The sequence below is a fragment of the Lepus europaeus genome, chromosome 18 (assembly GCF_033115175.1).
Source record: "Lepus europaeus isolate LE1 chromosome 18, mLepTim1.pri, whole genome shotgun sequence".
Lineage (NCBI taxonomy): Eukaryota > Metazoa > Chordata > Mammalia > Lagomorpha > Leporidae > Lepus > Lepus europaeus.
This window is the reverse complement of record NC_084844.1, coordinates 9728863-9746563: the sequence shown is the minus strand read 5'-3', so window position 1 is coordinate 9746563 and position 17701 is coordinate 9728863. Positions and strand designations below refer to the sequence as shown.

At 40.7% G+C, this 17701-nt stretch overlaps 1 protein-coding gene across 2 annotated transcripts; it reads left to right on the top strand.

Moving 5' to 3' along the window:
* Nucleotides 1–370: 370 nt before the first annotated feature.
* On the top strand, nucleotides 371–10691 carry KCNJ2 (potassium inwardly rectifying channel subfamily J member 2). Of its 2 annotated transcripts, XM_062216670.1 has the most exons (3): nucleotides 4448–4518; nucleotides 4610–4704; nucleotides 5464–10691. In XM_062216670.1, exon 3 carries the CDS (start codon nucleotides 5678–5680, stop codon nucleotides 6959–6961), a length of 1284 nt encoding a protein of 427 aa, XP_062072654.1. In that variant the 5' UTR covers nucleotides 4448–4518; nucleotides 4610–4704; nucleotides 5464–5677; the 3' UTR covers nucleotides 6962–10691. The 2 variants fall into 2 exon arrangements, with proteins under 2 accessions (XP_062072653.1, XP_062072654.1); XM_062216669.1 differs by lacking the exons at nucleotides 4448–4518; nucleotides 4610–4704 and adding an exon at nucleotides 371–528.
* The last annotated feature ends 7010 nt before the right edge of the window (nucleotides 10692–17701 follow it).

The following is a 17701-nucleotide window of genomic DNA, read 5'->3' as shown; positions in this document are numbered from 1 at the left end:
CGCCGAGGAGGGCAGAAAAACGGCGACGCGTGAGGCTCCGGGAAGGGCAGGCAGCTTCGCCGCCGGCCGGGCAGCAATTAGGCGGCCGCGGCGCTTCCCACCTGCTGCTGTCCCAGCTGCGCCGCAACTTCCTCCTCCCCAGCCCCGGCCCGACTCCACGACCGGGCTCCGAGGGTGGAGGAGGAGGAGGAGGAGGAAGCCGCGGCAGGTTCGCTCCGCGGGCAGCTCGGCCAGCCGCGGGTGTAGCATCCTCCCCGCCCCGGCGCGGCTCCGCGCTGCGATTGGTCGGCAGCGGCCGGGGGCGGAGCCACGAGGGCCGGTAACGCATGGACCGCCTCAAAAGAGCCCAGGATATTGCAGAGCGCACTGGAGCCCTGGCCAGCGCGCAGCCTTCCCGGCGCCGGCAAGCTGGGTCTTGGGAATTCTGGTTTGCTTTGGCTCCCTCGCTTTTACCAACCACTGGATCTTCCATGCTTCTGTGCCCCCCCACTTCCACTCCATGTCCCCATGCTCCTGCGCCAGCAACAGGTAAGGGGTGCTGTGGGTTTTCTCGCCTCCCTCTCTCTCGCTGCCTGTGTGTGCCGGGGAGTGGATTCGGGCCACTGTCCCCTGCCTTGCGCTGCCCGGCTGCTGCAGAGGTGCCCAGCTGTCATGCGGCTGTGGCGCTCACCCACGCTCCGGAGTCCCAGATCATGCCTTTATAGTTTGTGTGCGCACCAGAACATCCCCAGAGCTAAAAATACTGAGACATGCTTGGAACAGTTGAGCAATAGAAACAGATTTCGCTGCAGCATCTGTTTGTGCTCATAACTTCCAATGCACCAGCTGTAGCGAGATACTGGGTTTAGAGGCAAAGGCGAGAGAATCTGCGTTGGATTCTCTAAGAAAAAAAATAATGAAAAAGGTGGTTGGGGTGGGTCGGTGCCTCTTGAGCTCTGACCTCAAATCTTGGCAAACCTTGGGGCTCAGCACTGTTCTAGATCCTTGTCGTCTGTTCTTCTTTTTCTTTCTTTTTTTGGTCATTGCTTCGTGTATAGCTTTGAGTTCCAGAATTAAGCGTCTCAAAGTTGCTTTGCTTTGCTGGGAGAAAAGAAACTAGCCGGAGTCCCAGTTGGATCTGAGCCTCAATAGAGCAAAACTTTGACATCATATGTCACTCTCCCTTAAGCAATGTGCTGTTCTTAAAAATATTACTAGTGTGGTTTTAGGGAAGTAAAATGACCAAAACGAGTTGATTCTGCGAAAAGATTGCATCATAACATGAACGTATCATGACAATGGAGAACATAGAGAGAGATAACAAATGGGGAATTTGATGCCTGGTTCTGGGTAAGCAGATAGGAGGATGGAACCAGGAAAAAGATGTGAATTCTAGAGATTTCCTTAAACTCAGAATTTACCTGTTGGGAAATAAGGCAGTATTTGAAAATCTGTTTGGGGCAAGAAAAGCATGCACATTACCTTTTACCAATTCTCCTCTTCGCTAACCATGGTTGTATGCTGGCTGAACATTGTCTTTACACTTGCTGGCTGCTTCGTGCTCACTTCCAGGTGTTATTTATATTTGCCATTATCTAGAAAATTCCTAATGCTCAAAGGAGTCAGAAATGCTACCCCCGAGGATGGTGGGAGGGGTGAGAGTTAGGGTCAAGGTCATTTCACTTTGCTCTCCACCCCTCCTCCTCCTGTTTTGATGACACTTTCTTCTTCTTCCTGTTTTTAAATGCTATTGGTACCCATAAGCGATATCTGCTCTACATTCTTATGAATTTGGCTTCTTCTATTTTAAAGAACAGTCTTTCTTCGCCCTTCAGACTCTCCAGTTACAGAATCTCTGGTTTGCTATAGAATCTTTGTAAGACTTTTGAGTAGCCTGAAAGATTGACCACATTCTCACCTGAACAGATTGTTCCAAGGTTTTTTTTTTTTTAAGAGCATATTTTATTTATGAAACACAAATATTTTTCAGCATATATAAATGCTGAGCTACATGCACTGTTGAATATAAATGTTAGAAATAGTACTACCAGAGATAAGTGGGTATCCCCTTCCCCTCCGTACCCTTCCTTCCCCCTCCCTTCTGTTTACTGAGCTTCTAAGAGGTTGCTTTGCTAGCAGTGGTGCTCACATAGCAACATGTGCCCAGAGCACACTCAGGCTGGTCTATATGGCGTCAGCTGGGGAATAGCTGCTCGAAGCACTCATTAGCAGACCTCCTTCTCATCCCAGTACATTTTCTTTTATGTCTTTATTTCCTATCCTTACACTGAAAGTTTCTTATTCACTGCACAACATGGCCATACTCTGGGACCCATTTATTCTCATTTATTCTTTATGATGATGTTTCTCTATTTTTTATGTGCAATATTGGAAATATTTCCTGGATAAGGAAAAACAATTTAGATTCCTTCATTTGTACCATATGAACTCCTTGACCTTGTATTTATCTGCAGCTCTCTCTTCTTTAACATCTACCCATCTACCTAAGATTAAAGCGCTGAACTATTTTTTCCATTGCTTATGCTTAATTTTGGCTCAGCCTATAAATAGTCTTAACATGAACAGCACCACATGTAGCCTCTCAGTTTCCCAGAAATACTTTCTACATCATTGGTTGTGGCCTGGGTGAAATGATTATTTGTGTCCATTAAGTTTATATCCAAGCCTTTACATATTTTGACTGATCAGGGAATTCACACATTGTTCATCACAGCAAGTATCGATTCTCCAGAGTGGTAGTCATTGGGAAGTCAATCATGTAGTGTTCTCATTTATTCTTAATGGACTATTTCTCCAAACATTATTTTGAGTATCTGTTTAAAATAAAGTTTCATGAAAGCCCTATTTTTTTATGTAAGCCTTTCCCAGATGCTCATAAATTAGTGATTTTCAATGAGAGAGGAGCTGGCAAGGACATTTGCAGGTTGCCTGATAGCACTTGGGCATTTGGGCAGGTTAACAGTGAAGGCAGTCTTTATGGAGAAGTAAAACCATAACCCTATCAAATTTTGGCAGGTTCTAGACTTCTGCTATGTAATCAGTTCCACAGAAATCTGAATATGCGTAATGTGTGTGCACACATATGCACACATAAATCTGTTTTGGGGCATATCTATTTGAAGTGACAAAAGTTTCCGTTTTGCCAAAAAAAAAATCTCTTATTTTTCCCTTTCCAGGAAGAAATGGTAAAATTTCTAAATGATGCTCCACATGTGGAACAAATTCTGTCATTAGCAATGGAAATAAGACAATAATGGTCGCTCAATACAGGCTCTTTTCAAGGCTCTAAATGTGGAACGCTATTCATAGGAAACTGGTATTGTGTGATTTGTGGAATTCAAACAAATGTCCTGGGGTCAAGATTTTTGGAAAGTCATAATTCAGCCTTTAGATTTCATATGGTTGTTATGTTTTAATCTGGAAAGAGTGCAGAAATAAGACAGAGGAAATTTGAGACAGTCTACTCACAGCCCCTCATGGTAACTCAAATGGAAGGATTGTTTTGAATCATGAAAAGGGAATTTCTTGTTGTCAACTTATAATGTAAGGTTCTGAAGTCAATCACAGCTGAAACATACAGACTGTTTAAATGAGGCTCTCTTCCCTACTTTTTTTTTTTATTTCTGGAAAGTTCACCTGCCTTTGGTGTTATGTTGCTGTCTCTGTCTTTGCGTGGAAATGCTTGGCAATTCCATGTGACCCACATAAACTGAAATCACAGTCTAAAGTTTTTTTTTCCACGTCCAAAATCTAGAACCCCGAGGAATATGGTTCTTTTTTTCCTTTTGTCCACGTGCAAGCTTCACAGGAAGGCAGACAAAACATTGAAGCAGGTGGAAGGTTAGGAAGGCACAGTAACTTCTTTTTATAAAGTAATTCAAAGGCACTTTCAAATTGGGCATCATTTAGGTGTCAAAAGCTGCCAAAATGTAACACACATTGCAATTTTCACAGATGACTAATCCCAGGAAAAATGTGTTGGGGCACATTCTTGCATAATAACTTGGATAAAGAGGGAGAAGTCAAAAGACTGTAACAAGGCATTTTCAAAGATAATGCACCTTGCCTCTTTTTTTCCAGGGATGCACAAAAGTAAGACAAGTGGTTTACTTTATTTCCTTACATCTGGTTTGCTAGAATTGATCTTGTTAACAGCTTAATCATAATGTGACTTTAGGAGAGGAAGAAAAACTGGAGCCTTCATTATCATAGCCACAACAAATTTCTAATTCTTTCGATGTGTTATTCAGTGCCTCCCTTAAATACAGAAGATGGATGTGGTTATTTGAAAAGTTGAGAATCACCTTTATTTTTAGTTCTCAGGCATGTTAGTTTTGTACATTTGGTAAAGAAAACAACTTAAGCTTTCTCAAAAGCTTTTGTTAGTCAAGGAAAAAAGGATAGCTTCGTTGGCATTAAGATGGAAAATTAAAAAAAAAAGTTTTTTTTTTTTTTATTAAGGGAGAATGAGGTGATATGTGAAAACTGAAAACTACCATTTGTTCATATTAAGTAAAGGTGAGTGCCTTCTCCATAGGAACCTACAGCAAACAACAGCACTAGAAGTGAAAGTAAGCTGACTGGCATTTATGATCTGCTTTGATTACAGAGTTTTCTCTGTTTGGGAGAACACAGCTTGGACCCACATGAAATGAGTTCCTGTCTTATCTCAATCCACTGAAGACCTGGTCCTTTGGCACAAAGGTGCTTACTTCCTAGCCTGTCATTACACATGGCAGTCCCATCTCAGGAGAATTTCAGGACTCTGATTGCTAGGCAGCAGAATCACTCTCTGTCCCCTAGAGCAAACCTGCATCTTCAAGTCAGAATCACTTGCCCTAACAGAGATGTTATCAGGCATTTCTGCATAGTGGCTGCTTAAAGTGTGGGAAGTGATGGAGCAAGCCCAAACAGTAACCAGAAATCGGGATCCATTTCAGATGATTATAAGGACTGTCTGCAAAGTTTTATCATTTAAATAAAATAGTCTCTGCCTTCAGATTTCAAACTTGTCATCAAGGGCTCTAATGTTATCCCAGAATGCATGTCTAACTCCATATCAATGCTGCATTATGGTGAGATGTTCTCAACCCAGGTCCTTTTTCTAAAAGCTTTGTGACAAACACGGGAATTAGAAAGTCTTTCCTCTTCTGCTTAATAGCTCTGGACAGTTGCATGTAGGATAGGCACAAGAAGAGAATGTGAGAGGAAAAGTAGACCTGAAAAATAGACTATTATACACAAGTAACCAAATAAAAGAGAGAGAGAAAAGGGATTTAACTAAAATTTTTTAAAACAACACGTGATTTTAGGCTAGCAAGAAACAAAAATTATGATTCAAAGGAAACTGTTGTATTTATCTATATCTAATTTGATGGTTTCCTTAAGATCAGTTGCCTTGGACAGTATAACTGTTCTAGAATGATTTTTTTTTTGTAATTAACAGTTTCTTTCTTCTTGCAGGACTTATTCTCTGGATAGCATCTGAATTATTGAGATCACGCTGCATGTCAGTAGACAGACCTTGGTAGAACTTCACGGCTCCTGGAGACACTCATCTCTTCTCATTTTGTGTGTGTGTGTCCTCACTGAGCATTCAAAACTGTTTCTCCAAAGGTTTTTACAAAAACTCAGACTGTTTTCCAAAGCAGAAGCACTGGCGTCCACAGCAGAAGCAATGGGCAGCGTGCGAACCAACCGCTACAGCATTGTCTCTTCAGAGGAGGACGGGATGAAGTTGGCCACCATGGCAGTTGCAAATGGCTTTGGGAATGGGAAGAGTAAAGTTCATACTCGACAGCAATGCAGGAGCCGCTTCGTGAAGAAAGATGGCCACTGCAACGTCCAGTTCATCAACGTGGGTGAGAAGGGACAACGATACCTTGCAGACATCTTTACCACGTGTGTGGACATTCGCTGGCGGTGGATGCTGGTTATCTTCTGCCTGGCGTTTGTTCTCTCCTGGCTATTTTTTGGCTGCGTGTTTTGGTTGATAGCTCTGCTCCATGGGGATCTGGATGCTTCTAAAGAGAGCAAAGCCTGTGTGTCTGAGGTCAACAGCTTCACAGCCGCCTTCCTTTTCTCCATCGAGACCCAGACAACCATAGGCTATGGCTTCCGGTGTGTCACAGACGAATGCCCAATTGCCGTTTTCATGGTGGTGTTCCAGTCAATCGTGGGCTGCATAATCGATGCCTTTATCATTGGCGCAGTCATGGCAAAGATGGCAAAGCCGAAGAAGAGAAACGAGACCCTGGTCTTCAGTCACAATGCTGTGATTGCCATGAGAGATGGCAAGCTGTGTCTCATGTGGCGAGTGGGCAACCTTCGGAAAAGCCACTTGGTGGAAGCTCATGTTCGAGCACAGCTCCTCAAATCCAGAATTACTTCTGAAGGGGAGTATATCCCCCTGGATCAAATAGACATCAATGTTGGGTTTGACAGCGGGATTGACCGTATATTCCTGGTGTCCCCCATCACCATAGTGCATGAAATAGATGAAGACAGCCCTTTATATGACTTGAGTAAACAGGACATGGACAATGCAGACTTTGAAATTGTTGTAATACTGGAAGGCATGGTGGAAGCCACTGCCATGACAACACAGTGCCGCAGCTCCTATCTGGCGAATGAAATCCTCTGGGGCCACCGCTATGAGCCTGTACTCTTTGAAGAGAAGCACTATTACAAAGTGGACTATTCAAGGTTCCACAAAACCTACGAAGTACCCAACACTCCCCTGTGTAGTGCCAGAGAGTTAGCAGAGAAGAAGTATATCCTGTCAAACGCTAATTCATTTTGCTATGAAAATGAAGTCGCCCTCACAAGCAAAGAGGAAGATGACAGTGAAAATGGGGTCCCAGAAAGCACAAGTACGGACACGCCCCCTGACATTGACCTTCACAACCAGGCCAGTGTACCTCTGGAGCCCAGGCCATTACGGCGAGAGTCAGAGATATGACTGACCGGTTCCTTCTCTGGAATATTTACTTTACTACACAGTCTGTTGGTCAGAGGCCCGAAACAGTTACACAGACGACGGTACTGGTCGAGAGGTGGGTCAAGTCTAGCGGCCACAAAAGACTGAGGCTAGCACAGCAGTTTCAAGGGAAGACTGTAAGCTCGATGATTGACATAAAGCACTAAACATGCCTCCGCATGACCTGATGGCACATATATGTCGTAGAATAAGTTATGGGTTTTTATGTATTGTTTTGTGTTTTTACAAAACTTGAACTTGCAGGCAAGCCTTGGTTGGGTATTTGACTTATCCAGAATGCTTCTCTTTAGGGAACAAGAATGTTTTTAATGGCATAACAAAGGCAAGACTCTGCCTTAATTTTTGAAAAGCTGCTAACTACATGAACACAAATTGTATTTTTGTTGCAGTGTAGTTTTTCTTTTATGTAATTTAAAAGTCAGTGTTGAACTTTGTTGAAAGCTCATGATGCGCTTCAAAGTGGCAAGTATTTGGCTATTAACTGCCAAAAGAGAGCCTGATTTTCTGAGGCCAGTAATTTGTTTGCTAGAATTGATTTTTTTCTCTCTCTCTTTGGTTACATAAGGGCATTATGTAACACTAGCCAAATGGTAGCCTCTGGGTTTTTTTTTTTCCCCCTCTCTCTTTCTCCATAATGTTAATGGGTTATCTCAAAATTTAAGTTAGACTACCTAAAATAAATACCAAAGATAATGCATGTCTTTGCACAGTGGAATTCATACTAAAAAGGAAGCAAAGCCCCCATGGGCCTTCTTGAAATTGAGGCAATAACCTTGAACCTCAGCAAGTCCTGGAACCACTTGTTCATTTTGCATCTTATTCAGAGAATAGAGCATCAATCACACCAATTTGAATGACTGTAGTGTTTTTAAAATTTTGTCCTTTCATGAAACTTTTTTTTTATTAGAAGGGGAAGAAGAAAGGGAAAGTAAAATTCACACACACACACACACACACACTAGTGTCAGCATCATTTCCTGCTAGATAGTCTTGAGCAGGCTCATGCATAAAGTGAGAGATGGTGATGTGCTCTTAGATTTTTCTGGGCTTTTCTATTTTGCACATTCCATGACTTATTCCAGAAGACAAGATCTTGGTAGAACTTTGTTGGCATCCTCAAAACTGAGCCATTCATCATGAAAGATAAATGCCTTTGTGGTTGAATTCGTTGCTTGGAGTGTCAGGACATTTCTAGCTTGACTTCCCTTTAGGAAAGATTCGAATCATGGTCTGCAGGTTTGTTCTGATTAGCCTGTCTGCTGCAGCGAGTCCTGCAGTATCAGCAAGGGCTGCAAATGCCCGCGAGGGAAAGTAAGGAGGTGTGAGCAAGCCCCTTTGATGCTGCACCTCAGCTCAGGTATTCAAGAAGGGGAGAAAAGGTGCTTGTTTTATGGCAGAGGACGAGAATGAGAATGTCTCAGTATTATAGAATCAGAGAGTCAAGAAACAGAACACAGCCACAAGTAAAGGAGATCAGAGTCTTAACAGGGTTATTTCCCCCTTTGCGTCTGCATTTTTAGGATTAAATGCGAGCTGACCATTATCTCTCCTGGAGACTTAGAGCAGATTCCTAAGGACACCTTGTTTTCCAGAAGCCTCTCTACCTGGCTGCCTGCCTTGCTAGAAACATATTCTTGTCTGCTCTAGCTCAATAATGGAACTCTTTTTTTTTTTTTTTTTTTCCTTTCTGGTTTAACGTTCCCTATTGTGAATTCTGGGGTTACTGACTTTTTTAATTGGAGTCTCAAAATCAACTCCCTCATGGTATTATATCCCATGTATGCCATTAAAAAACAGCTTGTTCTAAAATCATGTATTTGTAAATTGGTGTCTGTGATGGTCTCTGGTTCTTGAACAGCCACATCCTAATGCAGTGCCTGCAAAACTATGATAGTTTTTGCTGTTTTCAGCCTTCAAAGTTGATGAGTTTGAAAACCATGGAGTTATTTTCAGTGTACCCAGGAAAGAGATGTTAAGCAAGTGGTGTTATTTTAAATCCAAATTCAGAGGCAGGTTTGGGAAGTTGTTTAAAGAGTTGGAGGAACTGTAGCTTGAGTGAAGAAGAGTTTATAGAAGAGGCAACAATTTGGCCGTTGACAGTGAAAGGCTATTGAAGGCATCAGCTGCTGCTATTAAGATGTTTTGCAAAGGAAAAAATAATTAAACCAAAGAGTATTCAGTGATATGTAAATTAAATGAAGATGCAGTGGAGAATGGGGGTGACCATAAGAGAGGCTCCCCCAAAATATACAGTGCTGCCACTTAAAAAAGACTTGAGCTCTGTGAAAGGGGGTGGGTATGGGGGCAAGAAAGAGGGAGGGAAATCTTTCAACTTATTTCTGAAAAGAGAAAAAAATTAAAATTTCTGGTGCACAGGTTTGTTTTTTTTTTCAAGAAAATTTTGCAGAAGCTATGTTTTTAAAGTGTACATTTTATAAAGTTTATCAGATATTTTCATATTTAAAGCCAAATGTAAATAGAAGTCTGTAAAGGAAAAAAATTGCCATAGAAAGTATGATTTCAGTGCAGCGATTTCTGAGAGCTAGCACCTATATGCTACCGGTTAGCATGGTTTTAGCAAATATTTACCAGCCTTATAAGGTTCGTATTGCTATGTTCTTCTGTTATTTATTTCAGCATGGACTGTTCATTTGAAAGCTTTTTCTAGTTATTTGCATTTTAATAGTTACAAGCTTTAAATGGCAATTTTTCTTTTCTTTTCTGTTTTTCCTTTTATTTTATTTTATTTGTTCGTCAAGAGCCAAGACACAGGTAATGCACAACATTTATTGCTGCGTTTTACCTTCAAAACATTTGTCCTTATTGACTGGGTCTCCTTTACTGGTGCACACATGTCACTAGAATGCAGATGGAAGGGACTCACGGTGAATATCTGGGGTCGATCTCCAGATGCAAGTTGCTTCTGTATTGCAAGCAAACCCCTAATAACTTACCTAGGTTGTAATCCCTTTTAAAGAATGTTTGCCCATATCTGGATGGGCACTATATTTTTGGGGGAAGGCATAGATTCCTGGTTATCCTATTTTTAAATAAAAGGTAGACAAAGTGAATTCTATTTTGATTATTGAGAAAGGAATAGTTTTCTATCCCTCTAAGAGTATACTTGAATCAGACATTTTAAGGATGTCACTATAGCACTGTAGTTGTTTCCAAATTCCTAAGAAGGGTTTTTTACGTTGTTTTTGTTCTATTAATGCATTATTTCTTCCCTACCCTACTATTCTTCCCTTATCCACTTCCACCCCAAATCCTGATGTTTATGTGATGAGCTGTCCCCCAAATCATGTTCGCCTTGCAAATAATAAGTGTCACTTCATATTTCATAGTAAACCACTCAGTAAACACAAAAAGCTTGTCCTGAAAAGTTGGGTGAGTTCTTTTTCACTCTGTGTCCAACAATGTTAAGGTGGGGAAAAAAAAAAAAAGTGTTGCATAGTCACTTCTCACCTCAACCTTTGGCAAACTAGAATTTCTTTTCTAGTAATGTTAGGTTTCTGCTCCAGGTTCTAGAGAGTGGAGCAATCCTGGTCTTTGACAATCATGATAGTTATTATTTTCCCATTGACCATCTTTTTGTATCTAAAGTCTTCCTATTGTACTGCACAAACCATGGATTGTACATATTTTTATATGTTATGTCTTATTTTATTATTTCTAAATAAAAAATTGAAAACAGACAATCAACTGGTGCAAGAATCTTTGGGCTTCCCGAATGACCACTGTGGAGATTCAGAAGTAGAAAGCAAATATTCCCACATAACAGGACACAAAGCTTGATAATCTGGATGAATAAAGCCATAAGCCATAGAAATTGCCTGGACAGACAGGTGCAATGTGGTAGCAGAGTAGTTTAATCCAAATTCGAGAAAACCAAGCTCGTATTTTGTTTTGGGACAGAATGGCTAACAAGAGAAAGTATAGAAAAACCAAAAAGCAAACAAACAAAACTAATAAAAAATATTATAAGCTTTAGATTTGATTCTCTTTGTTTTGGTAATAATAGCCTCTTTGCTGAGCTTCAACTAAAAGTGGGGTTTTGCCTGGAATATTATTTTGTCATTGTCACAAGAAAAATTAGAGTATTATTAGGCTCATATTATATAATAGGACTCTTTAAGGGGCCAGGTAATAAATGATTTTGGCTTGATGGACCTGGATGGCTTTGTCTCAACTAAGCAATGCCACTCTGTAGTTGGAAAGGGCTCCTCTGCAATAGAAAACCAAACAGCATGGATGTGAATGTTTCCCAACAACTCTATTCACTGCTTATGGGCAATGAGCCAGGTTGTTGTCCCCTACTACAGAGGAAGAAACTGAGTCTGAATTTTAAAGCTTACCTATCACCGAAGGAGTCAAATTGGAATTCAGGTTTGATCTGCCTCCAAACCTAGTTTCAGGTACTAAACCATATACTGTTACAGAACCCAAACTTACCAAGAGTATGTGGTCTCAGAGAAAATGCCACTTCCGGCAGGAAATTTGGAATAGCTTAACTACACGCTTCTCCAGGTTAGAAATATTGAGGAGATTTGCATTCTGAAATAATGGATGCTCCTTAATATCTTTTCTTTAACAAATTCTCATACGGCATTTATTACATTTCAAATGCAACTCTGAGGCTGGTGTTGTGGCATAGCGGGTAAAGCTGTTGCCTTCAATTCTGGCTTCCCATATGGGCACCGGTTTGAGACCTGGATGCTCCACTTCTGATCCAACTCCCTGCTAATGCACCTGGAAAAACAGTGAAAGATGACTCAAGTCCTGGGGCCCCTGCACCCATGTGGGAGACCTGGAAGAAATTTAAGGCTCCTGGCTTCAGCCTGGTCCAGCCTCTATTTTTCAGCCAATGGAGAGTGAGCCAGCAGATGGAAGACCCTCCCCCCTCATATTCTTCTGAAACTCTGCCTTTCAAATAAATAAATCTAAAAAATAAAAAGAAACCAACAGTTCTACATTCTTTATGAATATTGAACAATTTAATATTACAGCAACCCTATGACACCATTATTTTATTTTTAAAAGATAAATCTTCAAGTTGAATAATAAATTTACAAGTTTATTTATTTGAAAGGCAGATTTACTGAGAGAGGAAGAGAGAGCTCTTCCATCTTCTGCTGGTTCACCCCACAAAGACTGCAACAGCCAGGGCTGGGTCAAGCTGAAAACAGGAGCTAGGAGTTGCATCCTGGTCTTCCACAAGTGGATGGCAGGTGCATAAACACTTGGGCTATCCTCTGCTGCCTCCCCAGGTGCCTTAGCAGAGAGCTGGATGTCAGGACTTGAAGCAGCACTCGTGTGGGATGATGTCCTTGCAGGCAGTTGCTTGGCCTGCTGCGTCACAAGAGAGACTCTTATTGTCCTCTTTTAAGAAACAAACTAAGTCTCAGGTAGTACCATGTCCAAGTATTCACAGCCAATAGGTAAGAATACTTCACAAAGTTTGTGGAAAATGAGTATTATGAAAGAATTTGCATATATATTTTTTTTGCAACAAAATAAAATCATCTTCTAATTTTGGTTTGCAGTGAACTTTCTCGAGTCTCCTTGTGTGGAGCTGAGGTCATTCAGCCCTGGATGGTGCAGTATTCCTCCTACAGGTGTCCCAGGTGCAGCTTTACCATTCAATCCAAGGCCTTTCTGCTTCTCATTGTTCTCCTCATTGATGAAAATGCATCCTTTGCTTCCCCACCTGGGACTTAGCACAGGGCTCCTGCCTCTCTTTCATAATCTGTTCCTTAATTCCTTGGTTAATGTTTGGACAGCGGGAGCAACTCACAAGGGGTAGAGCAATTATGAACCTAGGCACTGGTTGTGGGATTTGGGTAAATTTCAAACTTCAGATTAATTTCAATTAACGAGGAGTTGCTTGGGCCTGTCTCCAGGCTAAACCGCAAAGCTCTTTTCGTGCCCAAAACTGCAGGCACCTAGTTGCTCCTACACCACTGCTTTCTTCCCTCTGGAGCCAGCCAGGGGTGTAACCTGATCCCCCTGGTGATGAGGACAATTAAGCAGGAGGCATAATGGTAATACCAGGTGGTAAGCCCAATGCTGTATGGGCTTGACCCCTACTTTTATAGTTTTATTAAATAAATGCAAAACAGAAAAGGCAACGGTGCAATCTGAGTCCTGCTTGCACCATCTTTTGAACAATGACAAACAACTTTTCCAGAATCTTGACCTTAAGCAGCAGCTCCCTAGATAACACCTACAAAGAAAAAAATAAGAAATTTCCCACTGGAAATGCTCATATGAGAGCAAGCAAGCTGTTTAATCCATAGGTTTTGTTGCTTCAAATTTAAGTATGTCCTTAGATACAGGAAAGCGAGCTCTGTGCACTCTCAGTAAAGGATCAAGTTCGTGATTAGATTATTTCCTGATGTCAGGGTCTTGGAGTCTAGTGGTCTAACCGTTGCAGTCAGGGTTATAGGTGGTTACAGTGATTTCTCTTTTTTTTAAATTTATTTATTTATTTTTATTTTTTTGACAGGCAGAGTGGACAGTGAGAGAGAGAGACAAAGAGAAAGGTCTTCCTTTTTGCCGTTGGTTCACCCTCCAATGGCCACCGCGGCTGGCGCACTGCGGCCGGCGCACCGCGCTGATCCGATGGCAGGAGCCAGGTGCTTCTCCTGGTCTCCCTTGCGGGTGCAGGGCCCAAGCACTTGGGCCATCCTCCACTGCACTCCCGGGCCATAGCAGAGAGCTGGCCTGGAAGAGGGGCAACCGGGACAGGATCGGTGCCCCGACCGGGACTAGAACCTGGTGTGCCAGCGCCGCAAGGCGGAGGATTAGCCTGTTGAGCCGTGGCGCCGGCTTACAGTGATTTCTTAAAACACTTACATAATTACAAGGTAACACCTGCAAGGCACAGGTGGAGTAAGATTATCAGTGTATGTGGCCCTGGAATAAGGCGTCCGATTGTCCTGGGTTACCTGGGACTCTGGAGTATCCCAGGGCAGAACTTGTAGTGCTAGGGCCCAACTGGGAAGTGAGTTATCTTGTTTTGGAAACTAGAGAAATATAATGATGTGCGGAAGGAAGAATTGGGAGAGTAAAGGAGGATGTGGAAGGTAAGCTTTAAGCAACAAGAGCCAGGTTCCACACGAGTATGACTAAATGGTGAAAATAATCATGGTGAGTAATTACACTTAAGTGGCTCTTTCCCAATAACTGAAATTTGGTGCCTAGAGCATTTTCATTGTTTTGGGGGAGTTTTTAAAAGCTGTTATACCATTCTAAACCTTAATAAAGCAGGATATATATTATTTAATGTTTCTTTGTGTGACTCAAGTTAGTATGTGCATCTCTTCCTGGTGGGGTGTGCTTTTAAGTTTGTGTTATTTGCCATGAAACCTTCCACTGTCTGAAGTCTCCTAGCACCATTTAGATTTGCTTCTTACCTACTGTGTAAGATGTCATATCATGATATCATATTATACATCAGCATATCATATATGATATAATGATAAGTTTATAAGATAATATTATATTATTATTATAGAATATCAGGTGGGTCAGAAAGTCCTCGTGAAACACAAAACACCTTGCTTGAATGGTTGTACTCATTTTCAGAGATCTCTTTTATTTCCGGTTTAAGATTATATTGAGGCTAAATTGTTTGACTACTGGAAAATTTTATTCAGTCTGATCAAAAATTTGTTGAGGACTATTTCATGGTGCTGGAAACTTTAATTTTTATATATGACTTTGTCTTCAATAGGTCAGTGGTTTGAAAAAATGGACAGTATGGTTGTATATTCATTTTGTGTCAAAATTAAGAAAATTAACTGAATCTTAGTAATAACTACCAATTATTGAACACTCAGGATCTATTAGGCACTATGTAGTTCTTGCTTCCATATACAGAAATATTCAGTCGGACTATTAAATATTTTTACAGGGATGTCACTATGGATTCTATATTTTCACAACACCTTGGGAATTATTTTCACAGCATATTATTTGAATATTTTAACTGTGGTGATTTTTTTTATCTTTTTGGTTAAATTTTGCTTTGAAGAAAAAATCAGAAAACAATATGAACCACATTTAAATGATAAAGACTGATAATTAAGTTGTAAATTCCATTTTGCAAAAAGCTACCAATGTGGGACTCTAAAGAACATGGAATGAGCCGGTTTGGTCTTAATTGTTGATGATTCTGATATAGCTCAGAATAGGGCAGAAGTCCTAGGAAATGTGCTGTACTAAGGAGGTGAAGTTGGATCAAGTAATCAACCCTCTGACCATGATGACTTTGACAGACATTTCACATGTCCATAAATAAACTGACCTGGCCTAACTCTCTCAATCTCTCTCTCTCTCTCTTTCTCTGTCTTCTAATTGCAACAATCACATCTCCCTTTACTTTCAGTTTTTACTCTTGACTTCCAGATAAGTATTATCTGGGAGCATTTTTGTTAATGTAGGAGTTTGGTGATACAAACTTATTTTCTCACCTTTGCAATATCTTAAAATTGGAATCTACAAAACTCATGGTACCAGCAATGTGGCCCAGTAGATTAAGGCACTGTTGACTATGTTCTTTTTAAGCCTTTGACTACAATGTAAATTAAAAATGTTATTTCAAAAATTAGAAAAGAAAAAAAAATTGGAGGGAAGGAGGTACAGAAGTAGCATTATGTTCTTGGAATAGTATCTCTGAGCTACTTTATATCTGCTCTCTTTATGTTAATATCCAATGATTTTTTTTTTTTTTTTTTTGTAAAAAAGATGCCACTTATAACACTGGCTTCCCATTTTGTGGTGCCTGTTTGAGTTCCGGCTGCTCTGCTTCTGATCCAGCTTCTTGCTAATGCACCTGGGATGGCAGGAACTGATGGTCTCCTGCCACCTTTATGGGATACCAGCAGTGAGTTTCTGTCTCCAGGCTCTGACCTAGCCCAGGCACAATTACTGTGGCCATTTGGGGAGTGAACCAGCGGATGGAGTGACTATCTCTGTTTCTCACACTCTCTCTCTGTCACTTTGCCTCTCAAAAAATTAATAAATCTTTAAAGAAAACCTTTAAAATATAATAGCAAAAAATACCATTTCCTTCCTCTTTTAGCTTCTCTCGAGCTACCTTCTTTGAATGAATTTGCCATATATCATGTTTTAAAAACCTGATAAAATCAACTCATTGTATACACAGAAATTTTATAATCATATAGAATCATAATCTGAACACATTATGATGAAATTTATCTTTTAACTATTACAATAGTAATTTTACAGATCAAATAGTCCCCTCAAGAAAAAATTAAATATTGTGTGCATTGGTTTGGTTTTGATAACTGTGCTTTTTTTTTTTTCATAACGAATACACCCACACAGGCTTCTAGTGGTATGAAAGTTATGGAATAGTAAAGCAAAAGTGTTACTACAACTTCTTAGTTCAGAGAAATCTAAGAAAATTAAGCAAAGAGATCCTCAAAAGCCACATTTGAAAGATAGCAGGCATATACTTTCCTTCCCTCCCTCCATCCCTCCCTCCTTCTTCCCTTCCTTTTTTGAAGTCTCTGTTTCATACCTAACACTGTATTTCTGTTGCTATTATTAGCAGTTATCAAAGTAACCCAATAAAATTACAATCAAAGTATTGAATCTTAAAGCATAGTTACTTAGTGCAATATTCAGTTTAAAATTTTGCAGTGTTTGTTCTTAATTTTCTAAGTGATTTGGTAGGGACTGTGCTCCCACGAACTCTGTTCTTTCATTTCCTCATGCTAAATGACTGCTCTGACCCCAGATTCTGCTTTGATTAGCTTTGTGAATCATCTTTGCCCATGTACACACCCAGTGGGCCTAAAGACATCCCATGAGCAAGAATCTGGGTTCATTCCTGTATAACAAGAAAATGAATCAAGTCTTAACTTTATTATTTTGTTTTCCTAAATTTTTGGCGATAGAGTTCTTTCACTCAAATTCCAATTAAATTACTGCTTAATCCTTCAAACAGAGTGTTTTCCCAAATAGTACATAGGAGTTCCCTTTAAAATATACAGATAGCTGTGTTGGGAACTTACCCATAAAAGCAGATTATTTACCAACACAGAAATTTCAAAGGCAAATGTATATATGTCCCTAACCAAACACTTTTGGCAAGAGCACCCTCATAAGCAGCCATTCATACACAAATGAGGGGAGGTGGGGTCCCTCAACCTGCCTCTCTTAAGTCCTTTAATGGCCATCAGATCAAAGAAGCACCCCAGCCTGCCTTTTCCAGGAGCAGCTGAAAGTTGTAGCCAGCATCCTTGGGGCACACCCAATCAATGAGGCAGCTGAATAAGATGCCCCAGAGTTGCCATAGCAACTGCAAGGCGCACTGAAGCACCTTCTCCTGCACAGTGTTTAAATTCATCTGAGTGACTTTATTCCAGAACCAAAAATAAAAAAGTGCACAAGGATATAATTATATAAAACCTTGTGTTCGATTATAAATACAGTATGTACTTTTGCTTCGGTCTACAGCTTCCCTCTCCCTTCCATTTCAAGACATTTGAACTCATCAAGGAGGAGTCTAAATCTGCACAGATTTCCCTGACAAGGGATTGAGGCTTCTGCATTTCTACACTTCCCTTCCTCACCCTTGACATCTGCATGAGGGCAGTCTTTTATAACAAGGCCCATTTCCAGCACACGTTCCAGTTGGGCCATCTGGGCTCACCAGGGATGACTACT

Coding starts and splice junctions, on each gene's coding strand:
- KCNJ2 (XM_062216669.1), top strand. CDS start 5,678: ATGGGCAGCGTGCGAACCAACCGCTACAGCATTGTCTCTTCAGAGGAG.